Source organism: Chlorocebus sabaeus, chromosome 5 (genome assembly GCF_047675955.1).
Source record: "Chlorocebus sabaeus isolate Y175 chromosome 5, mChlSab1.0.hap1, whole genome shotgun sequence".
NCBI classification, from domain to species: Eukaryota; Metazoa; Chordata; class Mammalia; order Primates; family Cercopithecidae; genus Chlorocebus; species Chlorocebus sabaeus.
This window is the reverse complement of record NC_132908.1, coordinates 16,614,296-16,630,486: the sequence shown is the minus strand read 5'-3', so window position 1 is coordinate 16,630,486 and position 16,191 is coordinate 16,614,296. Positions and strand designations below refer to the sequence as shown.

Sequence of the window (16,191 nt, the reverse complement as noted above, 5' to 3'; positions counted from 1 at the left end):
AGAACATAGAAATAAAACCATCATACCTTTTGAGGATTCAAGACCTAGCAGGGCCTCAGAGTTTGAAAGTATCCATTTTCCACTTTCACCCATGTGTTGGGTACACAACCAGCTCCAACCGGAGCCTACGTGGACCAGGAAGTCATGTCAACAGCAGAGCAGGAACACCTACAGTCTCTAAACACTCTCGGCTTCTCAGCTTGCATATGCCACGTTCAGGAATATTCTTCATGTCCACAAATGAATTGGTTCTATTCTGTTTTTCTTGAAACATTCAGTCTTCACAGCCTATCTTTGCTTTTCCCACCTTCTTTCTTTCTTTATTTATTTATTTATTTATTTATTTATTTATTTAGAGACAGAGTCTCAGTCTGTCACCCAGGCTGGAGTGCAGTGGTATGATCTCGGCTCACTGCAGCCTCTGCCTCCCGGGTTCAAGTGATTCTCATGCCTCAGTGTCCTGAGCAGCTGGGGTTACAGGTGCACACACCATACTTGGCTATTTTTTTGTATTTTTAGTAGAGATGGGGTTTCATCATGTTGGCCAAGCTGGTCTCAAACCCCTAACCTCAAGTGATTCGCCTGCCTCAGCCTCCCAAAGTCCTGGGATTACAGTTGTGCGCCACCGTGCTTGGCTACTTTTCCCTCTTTTGACAGAGATGTGAGTTCAAGAAATACTTTACTACTCTTTTAACTCTATCAAAGAGAAAAGGGAAAGTAATTCAAGTCCCAGGGTTACTTGTAGCCATGGAGTGATTTGGGCAATTTAGGCGGGACTTAGATGTCTAAAATATTAGCAGGCATGTTTTAATGGCATCAAATATCTAGGTCACATATTCCCAAGAGTTTGAGTTTTGAATCAGAACCCAAAAAAGCGTGGAAGGAAGGCCTCTCTTTAAAGCTACAAGCAGCTTCTTTCTTCTTCACAGCATGGTCGTTGGAGGTCTTCTTCAGTCCTGGGCTTGGGGGCATTCCACCATCTGCTGGGAGACCCTAGACTGTAGAAGGTGCTGCGGAGGCACACTCTCTGGTCAGTTTGAACGGGGTATACCTGACACCCGTGAACCTAAGAAAAATGACGGGCACTAGAGTTTTTCTCCACTCCCACATGTTCTTTTTTTTGTTTTGTTTTTTGTTTTTTGAGATGGAGTCTAGCTACGTCACCAGGCTGGAATACAGTGGCGCGATCTCAGCTCACAGCAACCTCCGCCTCCTGGGTTCAAGCGATTCTCCTGCCCCAGCCTCCCGAGTAGGTGGCATTACAGGCATGCACCACCGTGCCTGGCTCATTTTTATATTTTTAGGATACATCTTAGGACGTCTAAGGACTTAGGATGCCTAAGTCCTGCCTAAAATCCCCAAATTACTCCATGGCTACAATAACAGCGTATACTTATCAACCACTTTCTATCATTTGACACCGCGGTAGGTCCTTATCATGCAAGATTTCACTGAAACTTCCTAAGAGCCCTGTGAAATGGGCACTAATATTGTGTTTATTTTAAGGTGGAGAATTTGAGATGCAGGAAGTTGAAGCAACTCGTGCTGATCCACATGGCCAGTTGGTGGTGAGGCAGCACCTGAAACCAGGATGTCTGTGTCCAGGGCCTAAACAAGGCTAGTGACCAGTAAAGACCAGTGCATCGTTAATATCTAAGAGAGGAAGAATCTGCCCGCTCCCCCACACCCTCCACAGTGAGGGTTGTGCAGGGGACACAAGGAAGTGATGTCAAATCACAGAGCTGCTCACAGCGGCCACGTCGGGCTGGCTGGGCCCTTAACTATCCCCCAAGTTTTCAGTGCCTCTTAGAAGTGCCTGACTTGGGCACTATTGCCCCTTTGAGAAGACTCCTGAGTTTGCTCATTCTTCCTGGGATGGGAGAAGTAGTGGTTTTGGAAGCTACAGATGGGGCGGCAGATGGAAAATGAAAACCTATCAGCATTGCCCAGGATGAAACCATTCATCTGCAAAATTCATATGTTTTTGTGTAGGGCAACTTCATGAAAACAACAGCAAGAGGAACCAGCAGTGCTTGATGCATAAAGTGCCTCTGGCTATGAGGCTGGCAAAGAAGAGTGGGCAAAGGAATTCGTGGGAGGCACCACGGAAATGAGATCAGTGAAGCAGAGGAAGAGGATGAGAAAGGCCAAGAGATACAGAGTGACCTGGGGCACTAAAGCAAAAAAAGCCACAAATAAGACAACTCTCTTCTCTGAACCCCAAAATAGGTTGCACGCATGGCCTGAGAAATGATTTCTGGACCTCTCAGAGATACAAGATAAGACCTTGGATATAGCTTACGTATAAATGGCTGACATTCACTAAGCACCTTCCAAGTGTCCAACAGGCTGCTAGGTTCTATTATTATATCCCAATTTCACAGAAATTGGATTTACTTGCCTGAGGTTACCCTGCTAGCTAAGTGGCAGAACTTGGATTCGAGCATTAAGCACTTTGACAAGAGTGCAGGCACTCAGCCTCCTGGGTGCTGAGCGGAGCTGGATGCTTTAAGGGAAGTGGCCACGCAAAGCAAGCCAACAGTGGCCTCCAGGGGGCAGCAACGCGCATGCCTACCTGGCCTCAAGAGGTCTCTGGCTCAACGCAGGCCCCCAACCTAGCCTGGCATGACCTCTGAGGCCTCCAATGGGAATCCAGAGAAGGAAGAATGTGGGAACTTTGAGCATAGCCCCTACCACTCAGGAACAGACAACGGGGGTCCTCCTAGGACCATCCTGGACATCCCTGCTGCAAGGCAGTCTAACCACTATTCTGCCCAGCCACAAGCTCATGGAGTGGGACTGTTTCCTTCTGTGCTTTCAAGGTGGCCCGGGGCCATCCTGACAGTCCAGTTCTGCTGAGTTCCCTAAGAGGCCGACTTCAAGCCAGAAAGAATACCAACTTTGCAACCAGACGAAACTGATTCTAATCCCCGCTCTGCCATGCATTCATCACATGACATGGGGCCTTAGTTTGTCCCTCTGTAAAACAGGTTTGTTGTAAGGGTTGAAGCAAGTGTTTGCCACACTTGCTGCCATGCTCAGCATTTTGGGACATTTCCAAACTCATTCCTTTCATGAAAGATGGAGAAGGAATGTTCTAACCCCTCCTTGCCATGTACTTGTCTAAACTCATTTCTCCTCATTCTTTTATTATACTCTATCCATTGTTTAAATTTCTCAAATGCAACAAGTTTGTTTCTGTGCTACATTGTGCCCAGGCTGTTCCCTATATAAGAAATGGTGGTTCTCAAGTGGAGGCAATTTTAGCTCCTAGAGGTCATGTGAAAATGTCTGGAGACATCTGTGGTTGGCACAAGTGGGCAGGGTGTGCCCCTGGCATCTGGTAGGCAGAGGCCAGAGATGCTGCTACGCATCCTACAAAGCACAGGACGGCACCCATAGCAAAGAATTATCCATCCCCAAACATTAGCAGTGCCACTGCTACGAATCCCAGTCTAGAAGGATCTCTTTCTCATTTCCTTCCCAGTGGATCCCTCTTGTCCTCTAGGTCTTGGTTCAAAGCTGAGCATTCAGAGGCCTTTCTGACCTCCTGATTATGGCCCTTGAGTTTTTCCCCACTCCCACATCTTCTTTCTTTCTTTTTTTTTTTTTTTTCTGTTTTTTGAGACGGAGTCTTGCTGTGTTGCCAGGTTGGAGTACAGTGGCACGATCTTGACTCACTGCAACCTCCGCCTCCCGGGTTCAAGTGATTCTCCTGCCCCAGCCTCCTGAGTAGGTGGGATTACAGGCATGCACCACCGAGATCAGCTCATTTTTGTATTTTTTAGTAGAGACAGGGTTTCACCATCTTGGCCAGGCTGGTCTTGAACTCCTGACCTTCTGATCCACCTGCCTTGGCCTCCCAAAGTGCTGGGATTACAGGCATGACCCACCGTACCCAGCCCACATCTTCCTTTCTTTATGGCTTGTTCACACCTTGCTTGATGTGTCTTTGGCATGATCATCTAACCCCATCTTCTCAGCTAGGATACACATTCCATGAGCAGGGTAGAAGTACAGGAAGCTGCACTGCTTTTGCTCACAAAATGTACTACTTAGCACGCAGCACGGTAGTTGCTCAGTAAATGTTTGTTGAACAAATGAACACAATTGTGGTAAGTACAACTCTACCAGTAATGTTCTGTAACCATTCCCATCTATCCCTCTGTCCTATGGACAAAGGAAAACAGTTATCTTTCTAGTGCCCATCATTTTTCTCAGGTTCACGGGTGTCAGGTGTACCCCATTCAAACTGACCAGAGAGTGTGCCTCCCCAGCACCTTCTACAGTCTAGGGTCTCCCAGCAGATGTTGGGGGGATGCCCCCAAGCCCAGGACTGAAGAAGACCCCCAATGACCATGCTGTGAAGAAGAAAGAAGCTGCTTGTAGCTTTAAAGAGATGACTTCCTTCCACGCTTGTACCTTTTTTGGGTTCTGATTCAAAATTCAAACTCTTGAGAATACGTGACCTAGATATTTGATGCCATTAAAACCTGCCTGCTAATATTTTAGGCATAAGCATCATTGTGATGCTGTCTTAAAAAAGAGATCTTATCTTTTCTAGATATATACTGAAAATTTAGAGATACAATTATATGATATCTTATATTTCTTTCAAAATAATCCACTGTTGGGGGAAGAGGATGAAAGTCCAGACACAAGAAAAATGGCCATGAATTAACCTGGGCGACATCTATGTGGGAGTGCATTACACTATTCTTGGTACTCTTGTGCGTGTTTGAAAGTTGCCTTAATAAAAGTTTTATTTTTTTTAGGGCTCCTTCATCTAGATCTCCTGGGAATGCTGTACCCTACGGCCTTGTGCCATTAGAGGGAGGAAGATCCCCCTCTTCACTTCCATACACTTTCCTTTTCACACTTGTCAGCGAATCCAGATGGAAAACACAGTCAAAGGAAAAAACTGCCCTCCTGAGAGAAAATATCAGCCTGGCACAATGGCTCACACCTATAATCCCAGCACTTTGGGAGGCCAAGACAGGCACATCACCTGAGGCCAGGAGTTTGACACCAGCCTGGCCAACATGGTGAAACACCATCTCTATTAAAAATACAAAAATTAGCCAGGTGTGTTAGTGGGTCCCTGTAGCCCCAGCTACTTGGGAGGCTGAGGTAGGAGAATCACTTGAACCTGGTGGGTGGAGGCTGCAGTGAGCTGAGATCACACCACTGCACTCCAGCCTGGGTGACAGAGCGAGACTCTGGCTCATATATAGATACACACACATACATACATACATACATTGTTCATAACATCATTCAAAGTATCATGCCGGTGGCTTCCATCTTGCTTGGACTAACAGCCAAATTCTAGGATCACCACCATCCGGCCTCAAATTACTCTCTGACTTTATATCTCTTGTTACACTACCCCTCACTTACTCTGTTACAGCTCCACTGAGGCCGGATGTTCCTCGCACAAGCCAGGCCTGGACCCAGCTCTGGGCTCAGCCCCTGCCTTTCCTCCTGCCTGGACCACTTTCTCTGTAGGTGTGACTCTCTTCTTCATCTTCTTCTGTTCTTATCTGTGAAAACTTTCCAGGTCACCATTGGTAAAATTACAATTCTCCCCTACTTTCGCCCTTTGCTTTATTTTTCTAAGACATCATTTAACTCATTTTGTTGTATGTCTCCCTACTTGAATGGAAGCTTGTGAAGGTTACTATGGAGTGTCAACTTGATGGACTGAAGGATGCAAAGTATTGTTTTTGGCCACATCTGTGAGGGTGTTGCCAAAGGAGATTAACATTTGAGTCAGCGGACTGGGAAAGGCAGACCCACCCTCAATCTGGGTGGGCACCATCTAATCAGCTGGCAGCGTGGCCAGAATAAAAGCAGGCAGAACGTGGAAGGAATAGACTGGCTGAGTCTCCCGGCCTACGTCTTTCTCCTGTGCTGGAGGCTTCCTGTCTTTGAACATCGGACTCCAAGTTCTCCAGCTTTGGGATCCTTGGGCCTTCGACTACAGACTGAAGGCTGCACTGTCGGCTTCCCTACTTTTGAGGTTTTGAGACTCGGACTGGTTTCTTTGCTCTTCAGCTTGAAGATGGCCTATTGTGAGACCTCACCTTGTGATCATATGAGTCAATACTCCTTAATAAACTCCCCTTTACATATACATCTATCCTGTTAGTTCTGTCCCTCTAGAGAACCCTAATACAAAGCTCCATGCGGGTTGGAGTTTGTCTGTTTAGTGCACTGGTATATCAGCGAACAGAGCTGGGAAAACCATGTGCACAGTCTGTATCTGTTGAATGCGTGAATGACTGAGTGAATGAATCAATGATCCTCAGGTCCAATCAGAATCCTATCCTGAGAGATCCTGTGGAGACTATGCGTCGGTCTCCTTCTGCCTCACAGGTTCCCAGCCAAGACCAGCCAGAGCAGGACGTCAGATGAGGCTGGTTTGGGCCCTTGGCCGCCTTACCTGATGGGGTAGTCGGCCGCACTGAGGTTGATGAAGAAGTCCCAGGGCCAGTCGGTCATCTCCAGGAGGTCCCGCATGCTTTGCAGGTAGGTGGACAGGAGACTGGCTCCCCCCCAGATGGTGGCCATTCTCCAGGGGGTGACGCGGACGTTGCTGTACTGCCTGGAGACCTGGAGCACTTGTCGATGCAGGTAATTAGAACGCTTTTCCCAGAAGAGAAAGGGTGATGACATTCAGTGGCCTAGAAAACACCCAGGCATGCCCCTCACCCCGTCCCCTCTCTGTCTCTTCCCTCCTGGTTGGGTACTTCTGAGGAGAGTGGCCTTTGCCAAGTAAATGATCCTGGACTGGGGTGTCTTTCTGTATTGCAATTCAAACTTGTATTATTTTTTACATTTCAAATTAGCTATTTGAAATGCAGATTCCCTGGCCCCACTTCTGAGCTAACGGTTCACTAGGCTTGGGCTGGTGGTGCCTGGGACTTCACATATTTTTAAATTTTATTTTATTGATTTATTTTTTGAGACAGAGTCTTGCTTTATTTATTTATTTATTTATTTATTTATTTATTTATTTGGACAGAGTCTCGCTCCGTCACCTGGGCTGAAGCGAAATGGTGCCATCTCAGCTCACTGCAACCTACACCTCCTAAGTTTAAGCAATTCTTCTGCCTCAGCTTCCCGAGTAGCTGGGATTACAAGTATGCGCCACCACACCCAGCTAAGTTTTGTATTTTTAGTAGAGATGGGGCTTCACCATGTTGGAAAGGCTGGTCTGGAACTCCTGACCTTGGGTGATCCGTCCACCTCGGTCTCCCAAAGTGCTGGGATGACAGGCGTGAGCCACTGCACCCGGCCAACTTTGCATTCTTATACATGACAGCTGCATGGGGTCTGAGGAAGATAAGCTGGGAAATATGGCTCTATCTAAACCCAGGTATATTTCAGAGGCAGAATTTCTGTTTCCTGTCCCCCCTCCTACTCATTGCTCCTCCATTATCCTCTCACAGGTCTGCTAGAAGCCAACCTTTTGGACAAGACATCCCCCTTTGCCTTCTTGACTAAAGGCATAATTGTGTCACCAATAGAAACCTCAGGGACAAGGTAGCTCAGGATCAGCAGGGCTGATGCAGGTTTTTGTTAATAAAGTTTTACTGGTACACAGCCACGCTCATTTGTTGACATGTTCTCCTTGGCTGCTTTAGCACAATGGCAGTGCAGAGTAGCTGTGACAGAGAGTATGTGCCCTATAATACCTAAAATATGTACTATCTTGCCTTCTATGGAAAAAGTGTACCCACTCCTGGGATAGGGATATGCTTTGGCTGTGTCCCCACCCAAGTCTAATCTTGAATTGTAGCTCCCATAATTCCCATGTGTTATGGGAGGGATCAGGTGGGAGATAATTGAATCAGGGGGGTGGTTTCCCCCATACTGTTCTCGTGGCAGTGAATAAGTCTCACGAGATCGGATGGTTTGATAAGGGGAAACGCCTTTTGCTAGGCTCTCATTTTTCTCTCTTGCTGCCGCCATCTAAGACATGCCTTTCGCCATGATTATGAGGCTTCCCCAGCCACTTAGAACTGTGAGTCCATTAAACATCTTTCTTTATAAATTACTCAGTCTTGGGTATGTCTTTATTAGCAGCATGAAAATGGACTAATACAGGTAAGCTATTCCCACAAAGTATGTGGGACGCATGCAGAGGGCAATGGGCAGAAGGGAGAGGTAAGAAACAGCATTTGTGGGCCGGGTACGGTGGCTCACACCTGTAATCCCACCACTTCGGGAGGCCAAGGCGGGCAGATCACGAGGTCAAGAGATCGAGACCATCCTGGCCAACATGGTGAAACCCTATGTCTACTAAAAATACAAAAATTAGCCAGGCATGGTGGTGTGTGTCTCAGCTACTTGGGAGGCTGAGGCAGGAGAATCGCTTGAACCTGGGAGGCAGAGGTGGCGGTGAGTGGAGATCACACCACTGCACTCCAGCCTGGCGACAGAGCGAGATTCTGTCTCAAAATAATTAAATAAATAAATAATAAAACCCCAAAAACAGCATTTATGGACAAAACTGTAAGTCACAGCTGGGCACTTTGAAACCAACACACACACAGAGACAGCGCTCTAGGGCCACATGCTCTGTGGAGAGGCAGCTGGTCAGCTTCCAAGCCTTTTCTGAAAGCAGGCAGCCCGGACTAGCGATGCGGAAGAAGGGTATCAGAGAGGGACCGACAGACCCTGAAGGAAGCCCAGCAAGCGGTGATCACAGGGGCCTCTCACCTTGTCCACGTGGATGTAGTAGAAGTGGTCTTTGTGGTAGATGGCCTTGAACATGCGCTGCAACTGCCGAGAGGCGCGGCCGTGGACCACCAGGACAAAGGCGATTCTGACCGGGTTGGCCGGCATGTACTCTACAGAGTCCTCATCCCACTGCACGTTCTTGTTGGCTTTACCTAGGGAAAATCCAAGAGACCAGAGAGGAGAAGGTGAGGCTTTGTTATCCTTTGCAGGGGCAGGAAGTTTCTCTGGTGCTTCTTTTGGGGCCTATTTTAGGGGCACGGTCATCAAATTGAACCCTAAAACATAATTCAGTGCCACTAAGCACGTCTTAGATTCTCACACTGTCAGGCACAAAAGGGGTTAGGGGACCCTGGGGTTGTTACAACACAGTTTCCATCCTGAGGAGCTTAAAAAGGCTGGAAGTGACACATGGACACATATTTAGCTACTGAACAAGGCAGGAGGAGGTGAGAGCTATGAGATGTATCTCTGAATCACAGAGGAAGAAGCAGTTAATTTTGAGTTAGTGAATGTAAGATACATGTGTTGTTTCTGCCTGTCCAGAATTCATTCTCCCTTCTTCTAACAGCATCCAATCTATTGTTTGTTTTAATGGTGGTAAGAACAGATACCATGAAATCTACCCTCTTAACAAATGTTTAAGTGTACACTACAGTACTGCTGCCTATTAGTACAATGTTGTACAGCAGGATCTTTCAATTTACTCATCTTGCATAACTGAAGCTTCATCATCCAATACCTTTTGCGGCATCATCATCCTCTCCTCTATTCTCAGTCCATATGGGTGGGGAAGACCTAACTCCATCATCTATTTCCGGGGTGGACCTATAGCTTAGGCTTGGCCAATGGGAATGCTGACTCTCCATAGCCACAGTATTATTTAGAGAAGAACATATGTCTCAACCAAGTTAATTAACCAATAAGACAGAATGCTAGACGTTTGTTAGAACTACTACATAAGAGAGGTTGTCTCTCTTTTTTTTTTTTGAGACAGAGTCTTGCTCTGTTACCCAGGCTGCAGTGCAGTGGTGCAATCTCGGCTCATTGCAACCTCCACCTCTCAGGTTCAAGCGATTTTCCTGCCTGAGCCTCCTGAGTAGCTGGGATTACAGGCACGCAACACCATGCCTGGCTATTTTTTGTATTTTTAGTAGAGATGGGGTTTCATCATGTTGGCCAGGCTGGTCTTGAACTCCTGACCTCAGGTGATCTGCTCACCTTGGCCTCCCAAAGTGCTGGGATTACAGACGTGAGCCACTGTGCCCGGTGAGAGGTTCTTTTTCTGTTACACAGGAGGCTAGAAGATTCTATGAGCCTTTCTGTTCCCATATGGAGACAGGTTGCCTGAGAAGAAAACTAACGTGGAGTATGTGGCCAAGTGGGGATGAAGGTCCAGGCACCTGTGGCCTGCCTTAAGCTCTTGCAATAGTAAGCCTACAGATCACCCACTGTCATCCATCATGTTCTTTTAAATCCAATCCTGTACCACATCCACTTGGATAAATAGTCCCAGACATCTTTTATTTCGAAAATTAGCCCTAAAGACTCCTCTCTTTCTTTCCCTTGCTTCAGATAAAAAGAACTTTCTAGTTGAGTTTATTAAAATCTCAACTAGAAATCTACTAGCTTTCCTCAGCCTGATTTCGCTTGGGTCCAACCCAATTTCTTACGAGTTCTGGGTTTATGGGACTCAGGACATTGTTAGGGTAGTAGCTGCAAGTGTCCCAGTACCTAAACCCGGAGAACTGAGATGGAAACTGCGGGGCTGGGGGATTAGGACATCGGGAGTCTAAGCTGTCATCAGAAGGCGGAATAGTTGCTGAATGAACGAGGCTCTTTCTACGTAGTTCCAGGAGACAGGACGAGATTGACGTAATGTCCAAATCACACTACACAGCCTCTACGGCTGGTGTGATCTAACTACTCAGATCTCTCTGCCCTTGATTGGTGGGTCTCACATTCCATCTTGTCCCCTGGCCTTCTTTCTCTTCCTCGAACAAGCTCATTTCTGCCTTAGGACCTTCTCCCCGGCTTCCTGTGACCTGGAACACCCTCTCCCCAGATCTCTGCATGACTGCATCTTCATTAGTTCACAGTCCAAAAAAGGGACTCACCACCACCTCTTTTATTCTTTCACCTCACCTGATTTCAACTTTCTCCATAGCATGTCACACTGTCTGCAATTGTTTATCTGTTTACTTGCTTATTATCTGAACACACCACTAGAACATTAGCTCCAAGAGATGAGTGGCTATTTTGGCCTTGTTTACCACAGAATCTGCAACACTTAAACAGTATCTGACACACATCTGGTTCTGGGTGAAACAAAAGTTACAGGAAGGCACATTTCAGATCAGTAAAATAACAATACCTTTTATTGAACATTGACCAGCCCTTGACATTCATTAGATAATTTAATCCTTGTAATGATCTTACAAAGTAATGCTATTATCCCTGCTTTCCAAATGAGGAAACCACAGCTTAGAAGAGGCCAAGGGATTGGCTCAAGGTCACACTGCTTTAATTAGTTAAGCTGAGATTCAAACACAGGTCTGATTCCAAAGATCATGCCCTGAACCACTAATATACACCACATTATCATACCTAGAGTTTGGAAGGAAAAGTTTCTAACAATTGCTTTTAGTTGCTTGTTGCTAACCAAATACTTTGTAAGTTAGTTATTGCAGGCAGGTAGACATGTACTTAAGGACTAACAGGTATTCCAGTATTTCTGTATTAGATGAGATGCTGATTCTAGGTGATTAATAAGGCTGTATCTTTTCATCCATCCATCTATCATTCCACCCATCTACCCATTCATTCATCCATTTATTCATCGATCGAAATCCAACCACTCATCCATTCACCCACCATTCCACACATTCATCCAAATCCAACCACTTATCTGTCCATCCATCTATCCACCCATTCATCCATCCCTCCACCCATCCACTCATTCATTCATCCATTTTTTCATCCATCCAAATCTAACCACTCATCCATCCATCCACCATTCCACCCATTCATCCATTTATTCATCCATCCAAATCCAACCACTTATCTGTCCATCTATCCACCCATTCATCCATCCCTCCACCCATCCACCTATTCATCCATTTTTTCATCCATCCAAATCCAACCACTCATCCATTCATCCATTTATTCATCCATCCAAATCCAACCACTTATCTGTCCATCCATCCCTCTACCCATCCACCCATTCATTTATGCATTTATTCATCCATCCAAATCCAACCATTCATCCTTTGCTCCACCCATCCATCCATTCATCCATCCATCATAATCTAGCTACTCATCTGTCCACTCATCCATATCTAACCATTCATCTATCCAAGCATACAGCAAACCCTCCAACTATGCAACCAGCAAAGCCTGCGAGAGCTTATCATCCCAAACACCATCCATCCACTTAAGGTGTATGGGGCCTCTGAGATTAACCCTTGCTTTTCCCTGTAGCCATGAACATCTTTTGCCATAGTTTTTGAATGAGCAAATTAATGAATGTGTTCTGAAGAAGAGTGGCTGCTCTGATCCAGAGGAGCTGGTGTTTCTTAAGTGACTCCTATGCATTCACTGTTATTTGACCCTGTGAAGAATGTGTTATCATCCTCTGAGGCTCAGAGAGGTCAGTATGTTTCCCAGGTCACACAGTGAGTGAGGACAGAGGTGAGAGGGGAAGCTGAGTGTTGCAGAGTCCAAAGCCAGCCCTGATACTTCCACTTGCTCTCTGCAGAAGTGGAGATTTGGGATATAGAGGATAGGTGTAAGGACTCTATGCTGGTCTTTAAAAAGGGCTTGGATGTTGATGCTGAGGACTTTTGCAACTTCTCTTTAGGGTTCTAAAAGGCAGAATTGATTTACAGACAGACAGACACAGACATGGATGCTTTTCTTTTGGAGAAAGGGAGGAGTCCTGTGAAATCAAAGACAAATCACTCCAGCAAGAGAGCTCCATTGGCTCAAATATAAAGTCATCTTTGGGTCAGACAGTTAGTCTGGGGAGCTGCAAAGAGAACGGGGAACAAAAAATCCAGAGCTCTTCTGAGTACAGCTATTCTGGGGAAGGGGTGGGTGGGAAGGAACAAAAATACCTAAAGAAAGGAGACATGCAGAGAAGGAGAAATGGAGATGGGGATGGGGGGCAGACGGGGAAGAGAGCGAGTCAGGAGAAAGATCAACTATTTATTGAGTGCCTACTATGTGTTAAGCAATTTCTGTGCATGATTTTATTCACTTCTATCAAAACTGCTATGAAAACAGAGTTATTATCTTTCTACTGTAGGCACGAGGAAGCTGAGGCTTGGAGAGGTCCCAGTTATAAAGTAGCTGAGCTGAGAATGGAGTGAGTCTGTGATCCCAGAGCCCTGTCATGGTCACCATGTTCAATCAAACTGTCCTCATTTCAAAAAGAAGAAAATCCGTCCCTAGAGGAAATGTGTCAGCTTTCAGCTGCAGGACAGATAACAATGACACATGGTCAGAGCTATGTGGGTCTTTATGAACATGGAACTCTTTGAAAGACCAAAACCCAAATAGTGTCCAGCTCGGGAAAAAAAAAAAAAAAAAAAAGAATTTAACAATGTAATCAGATTCCCATGGCACAAAACAGAAAATAAGTGGAAAAATCAGAGTGATTAGAGGCAGCAGGAGAAGCTGACTTCAGATGAATGTTAACAAGCCAAGTTTATCAGGAGAGAATAGCAAGTATATTTTTGCAGTGCAGGTGTGAAGGGTGAGGATGGGGGTCCCGGAGAGCTTCCCCAGTAGATAGCTGTGCTGTGTTAGTTCTGTTACTCAAACTCCCTACTTCTTAGCAGCGTTGTGGGTCAAACAAGGACTATGTAATCCTTGGGCTCTAAAGACAGCAGAGATGAAGGTGCTTTGCAAGGGTCAAAATGCTGTTCCAATGTTGTGGTGCTGGCAAAGATCATATTAGTGGTGTCCTGCGATAATGATTTGGGAGCAGAAAGCAAAGTGCAGGGGTTCAGAACATGACCTGTGGTCAGGCAGATGTGGATGACCTTGGACTTGCTATGTAATCTCTCCAAACCTTAGTATTCTCATCTGTAAAATGGGTATGTATAATCACAGAATCCACCTCACATGGACATTCACATCCAGGAGAGAGCACAGTGCCTGCCATCTAGTAAATGCTCAATAAATTATACTGTCATAACCATCATTTCTTTGTGGCTGCTCATCCACGATGACCAGGATTTAATCAACAGGCCCAGCTCCAGAGTTCTACCTCAAGGCTGCACTGGCTCGCAGGGCTGTGTGTACTCTAGAGCCCGCTGCTTGCAAATAAACATCTACAACCGGAATTTCCCTCTGCAGAGTCTGCCCAGACCACAATTAATAACAAATGTGAAGGAGCTGCTTGACTGGAATAGTTATTCTACCAACAAAGCCCTCGATTCTATTTATACTCTGAAAGGGCTACTTCCGGCTGCTGCAAGGGGCACTTTCTGACTTGCTTCCAACTAAGAGGGTTAGTTGGGTCTTGGGAACTTAAGAGAGATGGAAACAAGGTTATATACAAATGGGGCTTGGGTTAGGAAGCTCCCAACAGGAGCCCAGCTTCTACGCTGCCTGGGAAGGTGTGACTGGGATTCAGAGATGGGGTCTAGAACGTAACCTTGCACCGTGTGGACTCAGGAAAGACACCGGCCCTCTCTGATTGTCAGTTCTTCGTTTATAAAGTGGGAAGAGCAATCTATCTCTGACCCGCTGGGTTCCAGGGTGATTCATGATCACAGATGAGGAAACGCTTCACAGCAGCAGCAGGTGCGTTACAGGGGAGTGGGATTAGTCTTACTGGGGGAGAAAGCATGCATGCTCAAGGTTCTTTGTGAGATCTGGGTGGGAGATGCCTTTTTCCTAGTGGAAAATTTCAAAAGAGGTTTTCTGGTGATTAAATTTGAGAGCTGTCTGGTGCCCAGAAAGAATCCCCTGCTCTCAATGGGCTTAGAAAAGGTGGTGGGGTGTGGTGACAAGAGTACTGGATAAAGAGCAATGAAGTAGGTTCAAATTCCTGCTTCCGCTATGAACCAGCCATGGGGGCCTGGGCAAGTCAATTTCTTTCCTTGGTCCTGTAGACTCTCATAGACTAGTAACGCTATCACATGCATGTGAAATACTCATTATGCTGGGCAGGGTGGCTTGTGTCTGTAATCCCAGCTACCCTAGAGGCTGAGGCAGGAGGACTGCTTGAGCCCAGGAGTTCGAGGCTGCAGTGAGCTACGAAGGTGTCACTGCACTCCGGCCTGGGTGACAGAGTGAGACCCTGTCTCTAAAAGTAAATAAATCAAAAATAAACACTCATTATGGCCTAAGCACTATCCAATGTGGTCTCATTACTTAACTGTCCCAAGGTCTCAGGAGGCAGATGCCACGTTAGGAGTTAGCGTGAGAATGGAGACCACCACGTGGGTCTGCCAGACTCCAAAATCCATATTTTACCAAATGAGGGAGATGAAATTTCTGGATATTTCTGGAAATTTCTGGATCGTCTGGAATTCTAACCCGATCCAGGAGTTAGCATTGTCACCTAGAGAACTGTACTCCCTTGAGAGTCAGGCTGATTTTCTTTTCTCTTTTATTTATTTTTTTGAGACAGACTTTCACTCTTGTCACCTAGGCTGGAATGCAACGGTGCAATCTTGGCTCACTGCAACCTCTGCCTCCCCGGTTCAAGCAATTCTCCTGCCTCAGCCTCCTGAGTAGCTGGGATTACAGGCGCCTGCCACTATGTCTGGCTAAATTTTTTGTATTTTTGATAGAGACAGAGTTTCACCATGTTGGCTAGGCTGGTCTTGAACTCCTGACCTTGGGTGATCTAACTGTCTTAGCCTCCCACAGTGCTGGGATTACAGGCGAGAGCCACGGTGCCTGGCCCAGGTTGGTTTTCTTGATAGCCGTCAGTTTGTCCCCTACGAGCCAAGGTCATGCTCTTATCTTTTGCAGGATGCCAGCCTTGCCCCTGGACTTGGCACAGAGCTAAGTTTGGGGGAGACGCCTCAATGAATGATTTCTGACTGACAGATTTAGCCAGACAGCTTCATCCACATACAGGGTCCTGCTGGTGGGGGCCGGGGGGGCGCGAAGTTGAAGACTCAGGCCTGAGAGGTTGCCCATGGCTGTCTCCTCTCATCCAGCAAACCAGCTGGGGGCTAGGTGCCCCCACTTTTCCTCGAGGCTTTTCAGTGGTCTGCAGACCCTTGCCCAGCAGCACCAAGCCCCGCTGGGAGGAATCAGTCAGCGGCCCAGAACTGCTTTCCACACTGCAGCTGCTGCTCATGCAGGGCCACCAGGTCCTCTCCTGCCCAGCTTAATGAGAAGAGAGGGGCGGAGAGGACATGAACTGGGGGTCATGGGGTCCACAGAGGGGAGCTGAAAGAACACAGGTCCAAAGGTGAAAGT

At 46.5% G+C, this 16,191-nt stretch overlaps 1 protein-coding gene across 1 annotated transcript in view; it reads right to left on the bottom strand.

Moving 5' to 3' along the window:
• The window catches only part of XYLT1 (xylosyltransferase 1), a 373,697-nt gene that overhangs the window by 89,736 nt on the left and 267,770 nt on the right, over window positions 1–16,191 (bottom strand). The window contains exons 4-5 of the mRNA XM_007986630.3: window positions 8,728–8,900; window positions 6,446–6,648 (exon numbers count right to left, since the gene is read on the bottom strand). Coding sequence (XP_007984821.3) covers window positions 6,446–6,648; window positions 8,728–8,900 — 376 coding nt within the window. The remainder of the gene's footprint in view (window positions 1–6,445; window positions 6,649–8,727; window positions 8,901–16,191) is intronic.